The 16849-nt window shown below is 40.2% G+C and overlaps 1 protein-coding gene across 2 annotated transcripts in view; it reads right to left on the reverse strand.

Annotated features, from left to right (window-relative positions):
• Positions 1-1098: 1098 nt before the first annotated feature.
• LOC139444778 (uncharacterized) overlaps positions 1099-16849 on the reverse strand; it is a 47904-nt gene continuing 32153 nt past the window's right edge. For both annotated transcript variants that reach the window (XM_071225731.1, XM_071225732.1), the window contains exons 8-13: positions 15439-15586; positions 13427-13607; positions 12006-12627; positions 11400-11608; positions 9914-10062; positions 1099-8836 (exon numbers count right to left, since the gene is read on the reverse strand). In XM_071225731.1, coding sequence (XP_071081832.1) covers positions 8703-8836; positions 9914-10062; positions 11400-11608; positions 12006-12627; positions 13427-13607; positions 15439-15586 — 1443 coding nt within the window. In that variant the 3' untranslated portion in view covers positions 1099-8702. The remainder of the gene's footprint in view (positions 8837-9913; positions 10063-11399; positions 11609-12005; positions 12628-13426; positions 13608-15438; positions 15587-16849) is intronic.

Below are 16849 nucleotides of genomic sequence, written 5' to 3' on the forward strand. Positions count from 1 at the left end.
AACAATCATTCTCAGCTCCCTGAGGAGTAAACAATCCAAGTTGCCTGTTAGGCTCTAGAAGCTTAACAACCACATTGCCGTCTCATCCTACCGGGTACCCACTCACTGCTGGGTGAACAGAGGCACATTTTAAACAAAGTCGACTGCCCAAGGAGACACCACATGTGTTACATGTGCTTCAGTGTGGGGCAGGAACGAAGCCCCAGAAACTTTCAGGAGCCAAGCTGACGAAACACGTCACCAATCCAAGGACTTTGTGACCAACGTTTCTTAACTTCACCTGATTTTTTTCCTATGTGTTGTGACCCATGAAGAGCCGGGGTTGAAAAGGTCTTCAGCAACCCATGCTTGTTTTAAATGGCGACTATGCTTGTCATAAGAGACGACTAACGGGATCGGGTGGTCAGGCTCGCTGACTTGGTTGATACATGTCATCGGTCCCAATTGTGAGGGTCGATGCTCATGATGTCAATCACTGGATCGTCGGGTACAGACCGCCATCATATAGCTGGAGTATTGCTGAGTGCGGCATTAAACAACAAACAAACAAACAAACCCAGAGTTCCTATATCAGTAGCATGACGTCATCCACTGTGACAAGTGATTAGGAGCCAACAAGATTTGTAATATACAAAAGTCAGTAATAGGTAACTTAACCAGATTTTTTTCCAGTGTGCTGTGACCCATGAAGATCCAGGGTTGACTTGGTTGACGCATATCATCGTATCCCAATTGCGTGGATCGATGCTCATGATAACAATCACTGGACTGTCTGGTCCAGACTCAATTATTTACAGACCACCGTCATATAGCTGTAATATTGCTGAGTGCGGTGTAAAACAACAAACAACTAACCAGTGTGCTGTTCACAGCACCACGTGCCACCAGTAGGGAGCTGGTACCGTGTCAAGAGTCCTAAAATACCTCAAATTGAACTGACATAATTTCAGTGGCAACATAATCGTATCCATGGCAACCCAAAGGTATCCATAGCGACGCCATGACCATCCACATCATGTCATCTATCAAATGAATCATTCCACTGCGCATTCCATAACGCATTCTGTTTGAATCAAAGACAAAATCAAAATGTCTGTACATACTTCTTTTATTTCAACAAATGGTTTGATTTTATGACAGATTAAAAGTAAATATGTTGTATAAAGATTCTAAAATTAAGGTGTGTATTTCAGGTGTAGTGGAGCCCCTGATTGGCAAATCATAAACAATCACCTGTCCAGCAGTAAAACACACAAGGTAGACATGTAACACGACTATGTCTTCCCCTTTAAACTCGGCACTGTTTACATGTATATACATAAACACCACCCTTCCCCTTCCACAATTAACTTTAAAGATATTAAACAGATTATGAATTGTAACCACCCGTGAAGATCTGGGGTGGAAAAGGTCTTCAGCAACCCATGCTTGCCGTCAAAGGCGAGCGACTAACGGGATCGGGTGGTCAGGCTCGCTGACTTAGTTGGTGCATGTTGTATTCCAAATGCGTGGATCGATGCTCATGATGTCAATCACTGGATTGTTTGGTCCAGACTTGAATATTCACAGACCACTGTCATATATCTGGAATATTACTGAGTGCGGCGTAAACAACAAACAAACAAAGAAAAATTGAAAGAATTTGTATGAGTTATGTTTTGCCATCATCATCAACCAAAACCACAAGAGAGTAAAACAGTCCGACTCTGTGGATAAATTCTTTCATTCAGTTTTGTCACACCCAACTCTTCCCAGTGTTTCTTGTTCAGACAAGAACACAATCTACAACAATGTTGAATGCATTAACCACACTGGACTCCATCTTGAGTGAGTGAGTGAGTTAATGTCACATCCGCAATATTTCAGCAGTATCAGGACAAGTACTACATCTTGAGACGATTTGTTTGTTGTTTAATGCCGCAGTCAGCAATATTCCATATATATGACAGCGGCCTGGACTAAACAATCCAGTCACCTCTTATGACAAGTCTTGTTGCTGAAGACTAATTCGTAGTAATCTTCACAGGTTCTGGAGATAAATAAGTCCGCTATTATTTCAGTTTGAGGCATATTTAGGTCACAAGAAGTCTTAATGTTTGGGTACCGCTCGGTGGATTCCATCATGGCAAACATCATGGCAGAGGGAACTCTTACCTACATGTTATTATTGTGGAATCAAACTCGGTTCTTTTGTGGACAAGCAACCACACTAACACTAACTGTGCAACCCTTTTATAATGTTAGACATAGCCCAGCCTAATTTACAAGCACTTCTACAATCCTAAATAACATAGAGAAAGTAAAACCTTATATATAAAAAAAATATGAAAATCTTAAAGTAAAAATTTCTAATTCTAAATTACTTTCTGCTTAGTCCATAGATTGAATACATACCTTGTTATGCCATAACAGTTTGTGGAAAAGGACACACATGAAAATACATGTATCGTTAAGATATATACACTCAAAATGTTTGTAACATCATGCAAATACAATAATGCAATATATATGATATGTATCCTCAGAAACCATACAGAAACACTGCATGAGATCTTCATTGTTGAGTAGAGAGGATTTCTATGTTGCACAGAATATCAATAAATGTATGCAAAAAAACAACAACTTTAAAAACATTTGCAATACATGACATATGAATGGTAGTATTCTGAAACACATGCATACATCTGTTTCAATATGGAAATGTTTTTATTGATGATTTAACAAACTGTTAATACATTGTTGCCAAAATACATGCAAATGTTCTATTGGTTAAACAATAACAAAAGTGATGACATGGAATATACAAAATCGATAATGCAATTTTTAGTGCTATCAGAACATGCTGGCACCATGACCATTGTATCTCCCTAATGCTACAGCCATTGAATCATCAGACACAATCATCGGAGCTCCCTTATGTTGCAATCATCAGAACTCCCTAGGGCTACAATTATCAAATCTCCCTAGTGCTACGATCATCGGAGCTCCCTTTTGCTATGTGCAATAGATCTCCCTAATGCTCCAATCATCTGAGCTTCTTCAAGCTCCCTAGCACTACCATCATCACAGCAATGGAATCACTTGCAATTTATGTGTAATGACCAGAGATACTCTCTAGTGCTACGACCATCAGATCTCCCTAGAGCTACGACCATCAGAACTCCCTTGTGATAAGAATATTGGAACTCCCTAGCACTACAACAAATGGCACACCCTTGCACAATGACCAGTGGATCCTCTGTTGAGATAAGACTATTGGAACTCTCTAGCACTACAACAAATGGAACACCCTTGCACAATGACCAGTGGATCCTCTGTTGAGATAAGACTACTGGAACTCTCTAGCACTACAACAAATGGAACACCCTTGCACAATGACCAGTGGATCCTCTGTTGAGATAAGACTACTGGAGCTCCCTAGCACTTCAACAAATGGATCTCCCTATCACTATGACTCTCGTAAATCCTATACTTCAGCTTCAACTGACAGTAGTGAAAGAAATTCTCTCATAGGTTCCATTAACCTAATATTGCATATAAATATAAAAAATCGTGGAAGTTTAAAATCAGCAGATATGGTGCAGTCACTAGAGGCAGTTTTCTCGTAGATGCCATTAACCTAAAATTGCACAACAATAAAAAAATCAAGTCTTTGAAATGTTGCGTTTCTAATAATAATGAGGTTGACATCTATAAATTCTCTCCTCCAAAAGAGAAACCTTTAAGGTTTTAAATCAGCAGATATGGAGCTGTCACAAGAGGCAGTCTTCCTGGAAGGATGATAACCGGCAGTAATACTGTATCTGTCTACACATCGCATCAACAGGAACAGCGTGGCACTATCAGAGTGGGATGTCAGACAACAAAGGACCTCATCCTAGGTACAGCGCTACCAATGGGGTCCAAATAATTGGTGGGCGTTATAGACAATGAGCCGTTTAACCGAAGCCGAGGCGGGGGATGATCTCAAATCATCAATATGTGTTTATCTCACGTCACGTCAAAATAGTATATATTTTTATGGACCTAGATCTACCTGTAATATCATTCATTTATTAAATCTGTCACATTTCACAATGTCTGAAATACGTATTCCATTTCAATTTATCATTTTTTATCAATAAACTAAAAAAATATTCACTGTTTCCCGCGATGTTATTGAAAATAAAATTCTCGGACACACGTTCCGACAACGGGTCCGCATCGAACATGTCAACGAGCAAAATAAAGACGTTTTAAGCAATCGTTTTACTATCACATTGTATCTCTATTTCTTGTTGCCAAGAGAATACTCGGATCCTCCAACTACAACCATGACAACAGCTACAACCACAGCGGTAATCATGGCAAAAGCCACTGCAACTACTACCACTCAAATGACGGCCACAACCACAGCCACTGCTTATATACTACTCAAAAGAAAAGGATCATAATGGTAAAGTTAATCTGTCATGGCATGAGAGATTAACTGTAGTAATATGAAAGAATCAGGGGATCCTTAACTTCTTTTGAGTAGTATACTATGACCATGGACACCAGCTTGGCTACTAACACAGCCGCACCCGAAAACATTACTATTTGCAACATAAGGTGCTAAAGCACAAAATGAGCAGAAATAATGACTCCGCTTGCATTTGTATGATTTAATATGATTAAACCTCAAAATCGAAGATCACAGCAATTCAAAAACATCGAAAAAATGGACAGCAGCATTAAAAAATACTCAAAAAATTTCATGATGGTGTGTTGCAACCTTATCTGTGACATCCGTAGCATTTCAACAAATGAAGTAATTTTCATTAATTTTTAGGTTCATTTAAAGCATTTAAATTCAAGTCAGTGAGTGGAGAGGAAAGTCCTACAACCCCCGTTCTTTTAGTGAGGCAGCGAAAATTGGCATCTGAAAGACTTAGAAACCATCAGTAAGGAGGGAACTCATGCACAATCCTCAAAAATGGTGGAAGGGGTGCTGTAAAATGCATTCCTGCTAAGATGTTTAGTTCAAGAACCTCTTAAACTGGATATTCAACACACATTCAAAATACAGGAAGCTCTGTAAACATGAAGACGGGGAGACAAAGAATACTACACAATCACCGGTCGTCTCTATATTGTGAACAAGGGGCTGATGCCATTTCATTTGAAGAGAAAAAGTAACAACAGAAGGTTTTTTATGTGATTATTAGGCATATATGAACTTAAAAGTTTGCAGAGATTAAGAGATGCAATAACATGCTGTAATATAATACATTAGATATGGAGCAGTATTCAGACTTCATGACAACAATAATCAGACTTCATGGCAACAGTCTGTAAATAATCCTGACTGATCAAGGCCAACCAGTGATCGATATAATGAACAACAGTCAGTGTCATCATACCCGGTACGTTAGCATGATGATGACAACACAATAATCGATAATCAGGGTAAACCTGGGATTAGCAGGGACACTTCTCTCAATCCAGAAACTAGGGCTGGGACGGATAACTCGGGTACTCGTCAGGGTGGGTACTGAGGAGGACCCGGGTACCCACAGACCTACCCTGGCCCCTTGTTTGCATTTCTTTCTGACTATGCACTCGTTCCTTCTGACCTCTATAGGTCTGAAAAAAGATAAAACTTCAGTCAACTTCAGGGTATGCATGACCAGATCGTTATACATGTGTATCTAAATACATTTTGACAGGGCTGCGGTCAAACAATTGCCAATTGGACATTATGTACCCAACTCTTGAGAGTAACCTGGTAGTAAATTTGGACTCGTCCCAGCCCTACTATAAACTACATTCTCAATAAACACCTCTGATACTCTATGCTAAATGTACCTTTCAGCATGAAACGAACACCAGCAACAGTTCCAACCCTTAAAATTAAATCGTAAACACTCAGCCAGGCCAATCTCATCATATTTAACATTTGTCCAAATTCTCATATATGGAAGACATAGATATATACGTCCATACTACTCAAAAGAATTAAGGAACACCCAATTTTTTTCATATTAGTTAGTTAATGTCATGGCTGGTGGGTGTTGAAACACACAGCCTTCCAATGGTGGGTGTTCTTAACTTGTTTTGAGTCGTGAAGTTACAATTTCTTAGAGAAAAGTTACAAGCCGTAATAAGAGGAAAGCACCGATTGGTTCTTCAATCTGGCCGTAGCTAGCCCTGTGATTGGTCGTTGTATACTGTCATTGCAGCTAACCCACAGCAGTCGATCCATGGTAGGCATGGAAGCATAGGTTTTTACAAAAAAGTGTTTCTAGTTAGCAACTATGGCAAGTACATACTTACAGTTCTCCGTGCATGATAATCATCATTCTCCTTTTCCCCAAATGCACTTCGATTATCCAGTGAATTATTATCATGATTATTATTTACAATTTCACCCTGGACCTATTCACAACATAGCTTTGTTTCAGTATCGATTTCCGTCTCTCTTCCATCTCTCGCTAACTTAGCAACAAATTTTTCTCGCCCATAATCTTCAAATTAATAACCAAAATTCAATCTACATTGAAATTATAGCTTTCTCAAAATAGCTTATTAAATCAGAAGACTGTTAGAAATGAACTTTAGGCTCAAAAAGATGTCATCCTGAGTAAGTCTGGTTGTATTAGATAGGTTGGTCTAGTTGAGATAGTAAGTAAATGTTGAGGCGAGAATCACATCGTGTTTCAATCACGAAATTTGACTGGATATATATTTATAGTGTCATGTCATTTTACTGTCTCAAATCCAAGGTATGTTAGTGAATGGGTTCAGGGTATATATAAAAACAGAATGTATTTCTGAAGGTGTGACAGGCTTGGGTATGGTTCACGTACCATCAGTACATCTTGTTCATTGATCTGAATAGTCAATTTTATCAATAGAGATATATTACAAACATTTTCAATATGACAAAATCATATCAAAGTCAATTATTCCTACATCATGCGGTACACAAAGACTCCGTACACAGGATCTTTGAATTCCATTATAGTGAAGATCAACATGGCAGCCACTCAAGGTCAAGGTCACTTCTTGTCAAAGGGACATAACTCGTATCTTCCAATATTCTTCAGAACAATCTATTACTTCAACTATAATGTGACTTATCACAGTCATAGCCTAAGCAGTTATATATCAAATGTGTCTGTATAAGGCCCATCACACTCACACATATACTTTAGGCCCTGTGCCCCTGTGGTTTTACACACTGTGTATGCCTATTCACTGAGGTAAGGTTCATGTTTTTATCTTGACCAGCAGTGGGTCTTAATGTCAGAGCTTGAAACTCAGATCGACCCAGAAATCTGCTTCACACATTGTACCCATGTCGGGAATCAAATGCGGGTCTTCGGCGTGACGACCAAACACTTTAACCACTAGGCTACCCGGCCACCCCCTTATACATTATGCAAAATATTGAGTTTAATGGGAAATTCAACAAAAGGTGTTATGTATGCTGGTGTATATCATCTGTATTCATTTCATAATACTGTTTGTAGCTGCTTCACTTGAGGAACAATCATGATGTCAAATAGCCATGTTTTGAGGACTTGAGACATTTAATCAGTTCAAAATTCTGTTTCCCTATATTTGATATCCAGGTAAACCATCCCAGTGCTGGTATTCAGAGAAATTTCTTAAAACGAATTCAATAATTTACTTGTCGATTCCCTTTAAGCAACTTACTGGAAGGATTTTCTTAACTGAAACAACGGCGCCTGGTTTTGTGGCTAAGCATAGCTGGAAGAAATTAATATGACCTGAAAATATATTTTCAATTTGATTACTTCCGTGAGAAAACAAAGTTGTTTGTGTGTTTGTTGTTTAACGCTGATCTCAGCAATATTCCAGCTATATGATGTACAATGGGATGAGGTTAACATGCCTGCTAGGTGTGACAGATTGGGGATACCAAGGACAGAGTAAGAACTATATTTTCTGCATCTGACCTTGACATTGCATCCACGACCTCTATAAACTGGATGTGTGACACATGTGGGACTAATCACATTCTGGCACGGATATTATGAACAGGTTTGAAACCTGTCACAGATTTCTCAAATGGACCTTTTTGTCTTAGTCAGTTGTTCTTTCAGTTTTGTTAAAATATACTTGATAATGATGGAGGGATATTTTCTACAGGCATCAACAGGCACATAAAACATGGACAGTCACCTCCACCAGGGATAGGTTGCAGACAATTTGTCTAGAATATTTCAAAGATGGAGGGATGGGAAAGGCTATCACTTTACTCAGTTCTATTCCATAGGTCATCTTGGCCAGCTTGACTCTTGTAACCATGGCAACTGGGTCCCAGTACTGCTGAAGTCAGTAAGTCATGGTCCATGAAGGAATTTCCTGGTGTCAACTTGGCCAGCTTGACTACTGTAACCATGGTAACCAGGTCCCAGTACTGCTGAAGACAGTAACAGTCAAGGTCCATGAAGGAATTTCCTGGTGTCAACTTGGCCAGCTTGACTACTGTAACCATGGTAACTGGGTCCCAGTACTGCTGAAGTCAGTAAGTCAAGGTCCATGAAGGAATGTCCTGGGGTCAACTTGGCCAGCTTGACTCTTGTAACCATGGTAACTGGGTCCCAGTACTGCTGAAGTCAGTAACAGTCAAGGTCCATGAAGGAATGTCCTGGGGTCAACTTGGCCAGCTTGACTCTTGTAACCATGGTAACTGGGTCCCAGTACTGCTGAAGTTAGTAACAGTCAAGGTCCATGAGGGAATGTCCTGGGGTCAACTTGGCCAGCACACTTGAGAAGATGGAGGGGTCAGAGAGACTTTGACAAGATTCCTCTAGCTGTGTTCTACACTGGGTGTGAAAACTGGCATCTGAAAATACATCCAACCAAGGAAAGTTTTACCATGGTAAAAAATAAAAATACCCACAAATTTACTTTTGGATGAGAGGTGTGCACAAGCTACTATCTTTATACGCACAGTCAAGTCTCGTTAATCCGACAATCAGCTTTATCTGACACTAATGATGGGAACCGATTAAATGAGTGCTATTTAGACCTGTTAATCCGACAGTCTCGCACTCCAACTCCGACTCCGACACACCTAATTTGCAACGAAGTACCGAAATCACTCATTAATCAGTCTTGTTAATCAAACAGTGACCAGCGTATTCTATGGTCATCTGCCTGCGAGTACACAGCCCGTGTTTTGATGCGATACGAGTCGGCTGGTGGCTGCATATTACAATAACTTCAGAGATAAACTTGCTTAACAATAAACAATTAATACTTTAAATAAAGAAAACAGGATTAATCACATGCTTAGATTACCTCAATCTCATTAAAGTAAGACATAAGATTTAGCTATCGCTGAGGACATCCCATTAAGGTCACGTCAGAACAACCTTTCGCGAACTATGACCGTCCAATGAAATGACTAACAGGAAGTCAACGTTAGCCACTAACAAAGCAGCTTAGGCTTTGTCGTACCATTTTCAAACTGGCGACTTCCATTCCAGACTATGCTTTGAACGTATTTTGAATAAGTCATTCAGTCCGTAACAGTTGTTTTATGTGTAACTTTAGCGGTTGCATGATTAGAAAACATATTCCACTAACAATGTAACATAACAATAAGAATATTTCATTTTTCATTTTCTTATTACTTCTTTGTATCGTCACCTAACGTGTAGTTGTCCGATTTTCTATCACGAACGTTGTTCCCACTTAATTTTGTTTATCTGACATACTCGTTAATCTGACATAATCATATACAACCAACCATGTTGGAACTTGTCTGTACTTTTTTCTCCACATTGCCGATAAAACAGCATATTTGGAGTGTGTCTTGAGTTTGCAATTACACCGCTAAGATTGATTGTCATGTCAAGGCTCTTACACACATTGACAAACATTGACACACATTGACGCCTGTTTGTCCCGGCCTTACCTGACACAGTCAGCAGAAGCGACGGCTCATCCAGGATCCTGTTGATGATGGAGGCCCCCAGCTTCAGATGCCGCTGGTGGACACGGTTGTTGATGTTCTTGGCAACGCCGAGCAACGTCTTCTGTACAACACTTGGTGCTACTTGGGATCTGTGTAGAAACAAATATAACATAACACCAGTCCAAATATCAAGTTGTTTGTTTTTTTAATGCCGCAGGTGATCAACCATGTTAACATCAACAGCTGAGGAACACTGACTGCACTGGACATACTGCTCGAGAAGAGCAAAGTATGAGACATGTTTCAAGTGCTCTTTGCAGAGTTGTGTCCCTTAGTCATGCCAGGATCTGATGATTGTATGTAAGTGCTCTTTGCAGAGTTGTGTCCCTTAGTCATGCCAGGTTCTGATGATTGTATGTGCTCTTTGCAGAGTTGTGTCCCTTAGTCATGCCAGGATTTGATGATTGTATCTCAGTGCATCAGTAACAGAGACACAGAGGATATTTAATGGTGGAGAATAAATATGCTGTCTTACTCGGAAGTGTCATCACCTTCAAGTCATGATGTGGCAGTTCTGCTTCAGGGATCTAGAATTAGTCAAGACAAGAAGCCTTGAACTTTTAACAGTGTAATTGAAACTTTCCCGTTTTTGTTTTTGTTTGTGGTTAACATAAACCAATGATTGATTACCTAACCTTTGTGACTAATTGTCTGTCTTGCACCTTTGTTCAAATGTGTGTTAATGAAAGTGAAGTTTTCAAGCATGTCAGTTCAAACTATACGACTTTGTGTATTGTTTGTTTAACACTGCACTCAGCACTATTCCAGCTATATGACTGCGGTCTGTAAATAATCAAGTCCGGACCAGATAATCCAGTGATTGACATCACAAGTATCGATCTACTGAAATTGCGAGCAAGACCACATGATCCCATTAGTCACCTCATATGAAAGTCATGGGCTGCTTAGTTCTAACCCGGATCTTCATGGGTCACTTAGTTGGTGAGTGCACCAACAACCAGTACATCTTGAGAATGATGATATCTGTTTATCGCCACTTGGGCGATAGATTTGACTACTGCAATGCCAATCATATACTCCTCAAAACCAGTTAAAGAACACACACAATTGGTTGGTTGGTTTGTTGTTTTTTCCTCACTCAGCAATATTCCAGCTCTATGACGGCGGTCTGTAAATAATCAAGTCTGGACCAGACAATCCAGTGATTGACATCATGAGCATCGATCCACGCAATTTGGATCGATGACATCCATACCAAGTCAGCGAGTCTGACCACCCGATCCCGTTAGTCGCCTCTTACGACAAGCAAAGTCGCCTTTTACAGCAAGCATGGGTTGCTGAAGACCTACTCTACCCCGGGTCTTCAGGGGTCCAACAATTGGAAGGATAAGTTGCAATACACACCAGCCTAGACGGATGAAAAGGTGGAGTGTTGTTTAACTTATTAGTAGTATATGATAAGTACCTGTATCTCACTGCGTCAATCAGACTGATGACAATGTTCGGGTCAAAATCCATCATGGTCAACTCTGGCTTGTACTGGGACGAGAAGAAGCGCTGCAGAGCAGGGGACAGTTGCCCAGTCTTCAGCACGTCTCCCACGGGCTTCTCTATCGACGTGTAGGCCTCCTTGTCCTCATCCATGAAGGCAAGGGAGCACACTCGGCACACAATCTGGAACATGGGATGAGGCATTCTGGGATGGATTGCGACAATGTATGACATGACAGTATTTTGTTATAAGCTGAGTCAGCGTTCCACCTGGCTGACTAACCAGTGGTTGATACTATGAAGAACCTCAGGCTGTTGAGGATTGATGATATTCAATCCCCCGATCACGCGATTCATTTAGTCACCTCGAAAGACAAGTATAGATTGACAAGGACCTTTTCTAACTTGGAACCTTCATCACTTCAGACTTTCCTCCCACATTAAATTTACGCACCGTTAACTGGAATACTTCCACCCACCTTCTGCTCTTCTGTTCCAATAAGAGAGTTTTAGTTCTTAATAATGGGATTTCAGTGTATATTGGTCACAATTTCTGAAAACAATATTAACAATTACCAACCTGAGTTTTAACCAGCCTGTCAAGAAACTGAATATCAGCAGCAGAGTAGTCAATCACCTCCTCCTCCTCCTCCTCCTCTGAGATCTCATCCCCCACTCCAAACTTCCCTTCTCCCCCACCCATGCTCCGCATCAAGCCACAGTCAATCTGACCCAGTTCACTGAACAAAGACACACCGTTCTGAGAATCGTCGCCACTGAATGTAGACGTGACCACATCAGAGCGGCAGCCACTGCCAGCCATTTCACTGCCTTTATCACAGATACCATTGCTTTGCATATGTTTCAAGTCACCATTTTCTTGTCCATCGTTCAGTCCTTTAACAATGTCCTTGGTTGTGTAGGAGCCATTTTCAATTCGAGAATTGTCACTGTCACAACGTTCTTTCACTGACGTTACACCAGCCTCCATGTTTGTATCATCTTCCGTGGATTCATCTGAGCTCGAGTCATACACACCGGGACCATTGAGGTCAACGAAAGATACTCTCCTCTCATTGGATCGCAAGTTCTCGTATGATCTTGACTTCTTGAGGATTCCATCAACAGGTTCGTTATCGGACATCTCCTCATTGTCGCTCTCATCACCTGTATTACTCTCCAGCCACAAAATCTGCTTTTGTCTGAGAAAAAACAAAAAGAAATTTTCTTGTTAAAACAGTTGATGTTTTTCTTGTAAAACACTGAGATCAGCAATATTCCAGCTATATCCAAGAGCCAGACAAACCAGTGGTTGATAGCATGAGGAACATCCCATGTACACAGTCAGAGGGTAGGTGAAGTTAAATGGGGTTTAACATCACGTCCAAGATTATTGCAACCACTGAGATACCATGCCACAGTTAAACATGAATACCCCACTCAGACACAGCATACTGACGACTCCCAGCCGACAAGTCCTTGTTTTAGCCCCTTAATGTCGATAACGTCTATGACACAGCTGGGGACCATCCACTCTATGGGCGGATGCTCTATCACTGGACCATGGAGTCAGAGCTACATCACCCGATCACTATCTCTGTTTTGAAGAATGTCAATTCAAACTTTACGGCTTGGCATTTTGTTTGTTTGTTGTTTAATGCCACACTCAGCAATATTCCAGCTATATGACGGCAGTCTGTGAATAATTGAGACTGGATCAGACAATCCGGTGATTGACATCATAAGCATCGATACGATGACATGCATCAACTAAGTCAGCGAGCCTGACCACCCGATCCCGTTTGTCGCCTCTTTCGACAAGCAATCTCTTACGGCAACCATGGGTTGCTGAAGACCTATTCTACCCAGGCTCTTCACGGATCCAGATCTTACAACAAGCATGACATACTGGAGATGTCGGACCTAGAATCCCAAGGGAGTAGTCCTGCCAGAGTGATCTGAACTTTTAACCTCTGAAACTGATTCTTGACCTTGACTTACTTTAACTGCTCCAGTCTGGCCATCACATACAGGAACCTTCGACCTTCCATGGTCACACTAAGGTCAGAGGTGAAGGTCTTCATGGCTTCATGTATGACCCCTGTGGCACTTTGTTGCAGGTAGTCAAGGAGACCAGCTAGCTTCTCCACCCCCTGCACCAGCTTCTGCTTGCCACTCCGCTCTGAAATAAACAGGGTGAATAGGTTGTGAATAGGTTGTGAATAGGTTATGAATAGGAATGAATAGGTTGTGATTAGTATGTGAATAGGAATGAATAGGTTGTGAATAGGAATGAATAGGTTGTGAATAGGAATGAAAAGGTTGTGATTAGTATGTGAATAGGAATGAATAGGTTGTGAATAGGAATGAATAGGTTGTGATTAGTATGTGAATAGGAATGAAATGGTTGTGAATAGGAATGAATAGGTTGTGAATAGGAATGAATAGGTTGTGAATAGGAATGAATAGGTTGTGATTAGTATGTGAATAGGAATGAATAGGTTGTGAATAGGAATGAATAGGTTGTGAATAGGAATGAATAGGTTGTTAATGGGAATGAATAGGTTGTGATTAGTATATGAATAGGAATGAATAGGATGTGAATAGGAATGAATAGGATGTGAATAGGAATGAATAGGATGTGAATAGGAATGAATAGGTTGTGAATAGGAATGAATAGGTTGTTAATAGGAATGAATAGGCTGTGATTAGTAAGTGAATAGGAATGAATAGGATGTGAATAGGAATGAATAGGTTGTGAATAGGAATGAATAGGTTGTTAATGGGATGTGAATAGGGTGTGAATATGTTGTGAATGGGATGTGAATAGGATGTGAATAGGTTGTGATTAGGTTGTGAATGCAATATGCATAGCAGACCCAAGTAGCAGATAAAATATGCCCCAATCAATGGACAAACAACATCTCAATCTGACGTCCCAAATGAGTCAGTTATTGGTCAAAGTAGTTACAGCTTCTGTGAACACATGATGTGGCTTCTACAACACACATTACGAGCTTGGTGACATATTCTATCTGAAACACAAAGCAGACACCTAACTAGGAACATGAAAGTGAAAATTACCTACAGCATGTATACCTTGTTTAAGGAGGCCTACCTTAAGGGACCGACCCTTTGATATTTTTTGGCAGGGTTGTATTTTAGTATAAAAAAAAACAGAATGTTGAAACATACAGAAGTTGTAACCCACAAAAACAAGCGTATAGTTGACAAAATCATCTATATCCCCCGCCTATTTTAACACGTTTTGGTCCCAAACCAGGTAACTGACCCAATATTTCTCTTAGCCCATGTCAAAATAGCTGTAATGGAAATTCTAAAATATACATTTCTAAAACTCCTTAATATCAAATGGCACCAGTTCAGTATGTGCCTTATATATAGACATGCAATGTTTGGCAAGGAAATATTTACCAGTTTATATGGTCATGGCGGCCTACCTCTATCAATGATGCTGTTGGCCAGCTCAAACACCATGGTACAGACACTATCTGGTCACGGCGGCCAACCTTTATCAATGATGCTGTTGGCCAGCTCAAACACCATGGTACAGACGCTATCTGGTCACGAAGGCCTACCTCTATCAATGATGCTGTTGGCCAGCTCAAACACCATGGTACAGACACTATCTGGTCACGGAGGCCTGCCTCTATCAATGATGCTGTTGGCCAGTTCAAACACCATGGTACAGACACTATATGGTCACGGCGGCCTACCTCTATCAATGATGCTGTTGGCCAGCTCAAACACCATGGTACAGACAATATCTGGTCACGGCGGCCTACCTCTATCAATGATGCTGTTGGCCAGCTCAAACACCATGGTACAGGCACTATCTGGTCATGAAGGCCTACCTCTATCAATGATGCTGTTGGCCAGCTCAAACACCATGGTACAGACACTATCTGGTCATGGAGGCCTACCTCTATCAATGATGCTGTTGGCCAGCTCAAACACCATGGTACAGACACTATCTGGTCAGGGAGGCCTACCTCTATCAATGATGCTGTTGGCCAGCTCAAACACCATGGTACAAAGACTGGCGAGAGTGCGGCAGCCGGACTGGGTGACAAACAGCGAGTGTGTATGGTGCTTCATGGCTCGCAGAATCAACTCAATCGCCGTCTCCCTCAATGGGGCCTGAAACAGACACGGAACATCAACATCCCTAAAAACATAACAAAGCAATCACATACTTCTTTGGATTAAACCTAAATTAATACTTCCAAATGCTACAACCTTTAGAAACTTACTCTGCAATTTTACAAAAGCTATCTACATAGTTTAGATTTATACCATCTGAATTGACTTAGCCAATCTACCAATATGTCAGTGGAGATTTTAAGCCCACTCGTCTTTCATTTTTTCTATTTACAGCCAGTCCACTGATCAAATTGATCGTTGAAATACCATTAAACATACATCCCTCTCTCCAAACTCCTCAAACTTTAAACAAGATAATTATCTTCTGATGCTGATACTGCAATGAGTGTGAGTTGGACACATCACTTCAGTTACATCAAAGTGTGTCAACGTAGTGCGGGGGCAAACATGAAGTACTGAACATAACTCAAATATTACTTTGTGCTATTACATAACAAATAAAGTATTGGTCACAAATATATCCCTATAATTTGTGCTCAATTACAGCTAATATCTTTCTATCTACAAATAACTACAGAGACATTGTCTTATCAAGCATTTTTAATAAAGCGTTCACGTACATCATTAACAAAAGGTTAGTAATGCTGGCTGATGCTTTTGAAGAGATGAGTGAGACTCAATCTGGCAAGGATACTCGACAACTGATAATATATTAATGTTGCAAACAATTATAGAAAAGTACCTAGCAAAGAAGGGTGGTAAATCATACACAATTTTTGTAGATTTCTTTAAAGCCTTTGATTGTTAACAGAAATAAATTATGGTCACATTTCAAAGCACATGGTCTGAGCAGTAAAATTGGAAAGTTAATGTGCCGTATGTATCAGAATGTAAAGGTTTGTGTACGAAATAACGGTATCGTGTCTGACACCTTTGAAAGCAATATTGGTGTTAAGCAAGGGTGTATATTATGTCCATTTTTGTTCTCCTTCCTTATCAATGAATTAGCTCAACAAATTCAGCAGAACTGTTCTGATGACATATAACTTCACCCGGAAACTATAAAGTTATTTCTTCTTTTGTTTGCTATGATATAGTTATGTTTCGAAAGCACAATACCTGGACTACGAAGCAAATTAATCAGCTGGAATGTTATTGCAAAGAATGGAATTTATCTGTCAAGAATAAGACAAAAGTTATTGTTTTTAAAATGGTGGGCCTCTAGTTATAAGAGAGAAATGTTTTATTAAGGGCATTTATTAGATGTTGCATAGTTCTATAAGTTCTTAGGTATGTATC

The sequence above is a fragment of the Haliotis cracherodii genome, unplaced genomic scaffold (genome assembly GCF_022045235.1).
Source record: "Haliotis cracherodii isolate W230 unplaced genomic scaffold, xgHalCrac1.p SCAF_6, whole genome shotgun sequence".
NCBI lineage: Eukaryota > Metazoa > Mollusca > Gastropoda > Lepetellida > Haliotidae > Haliotis > Haliotis cracherodii.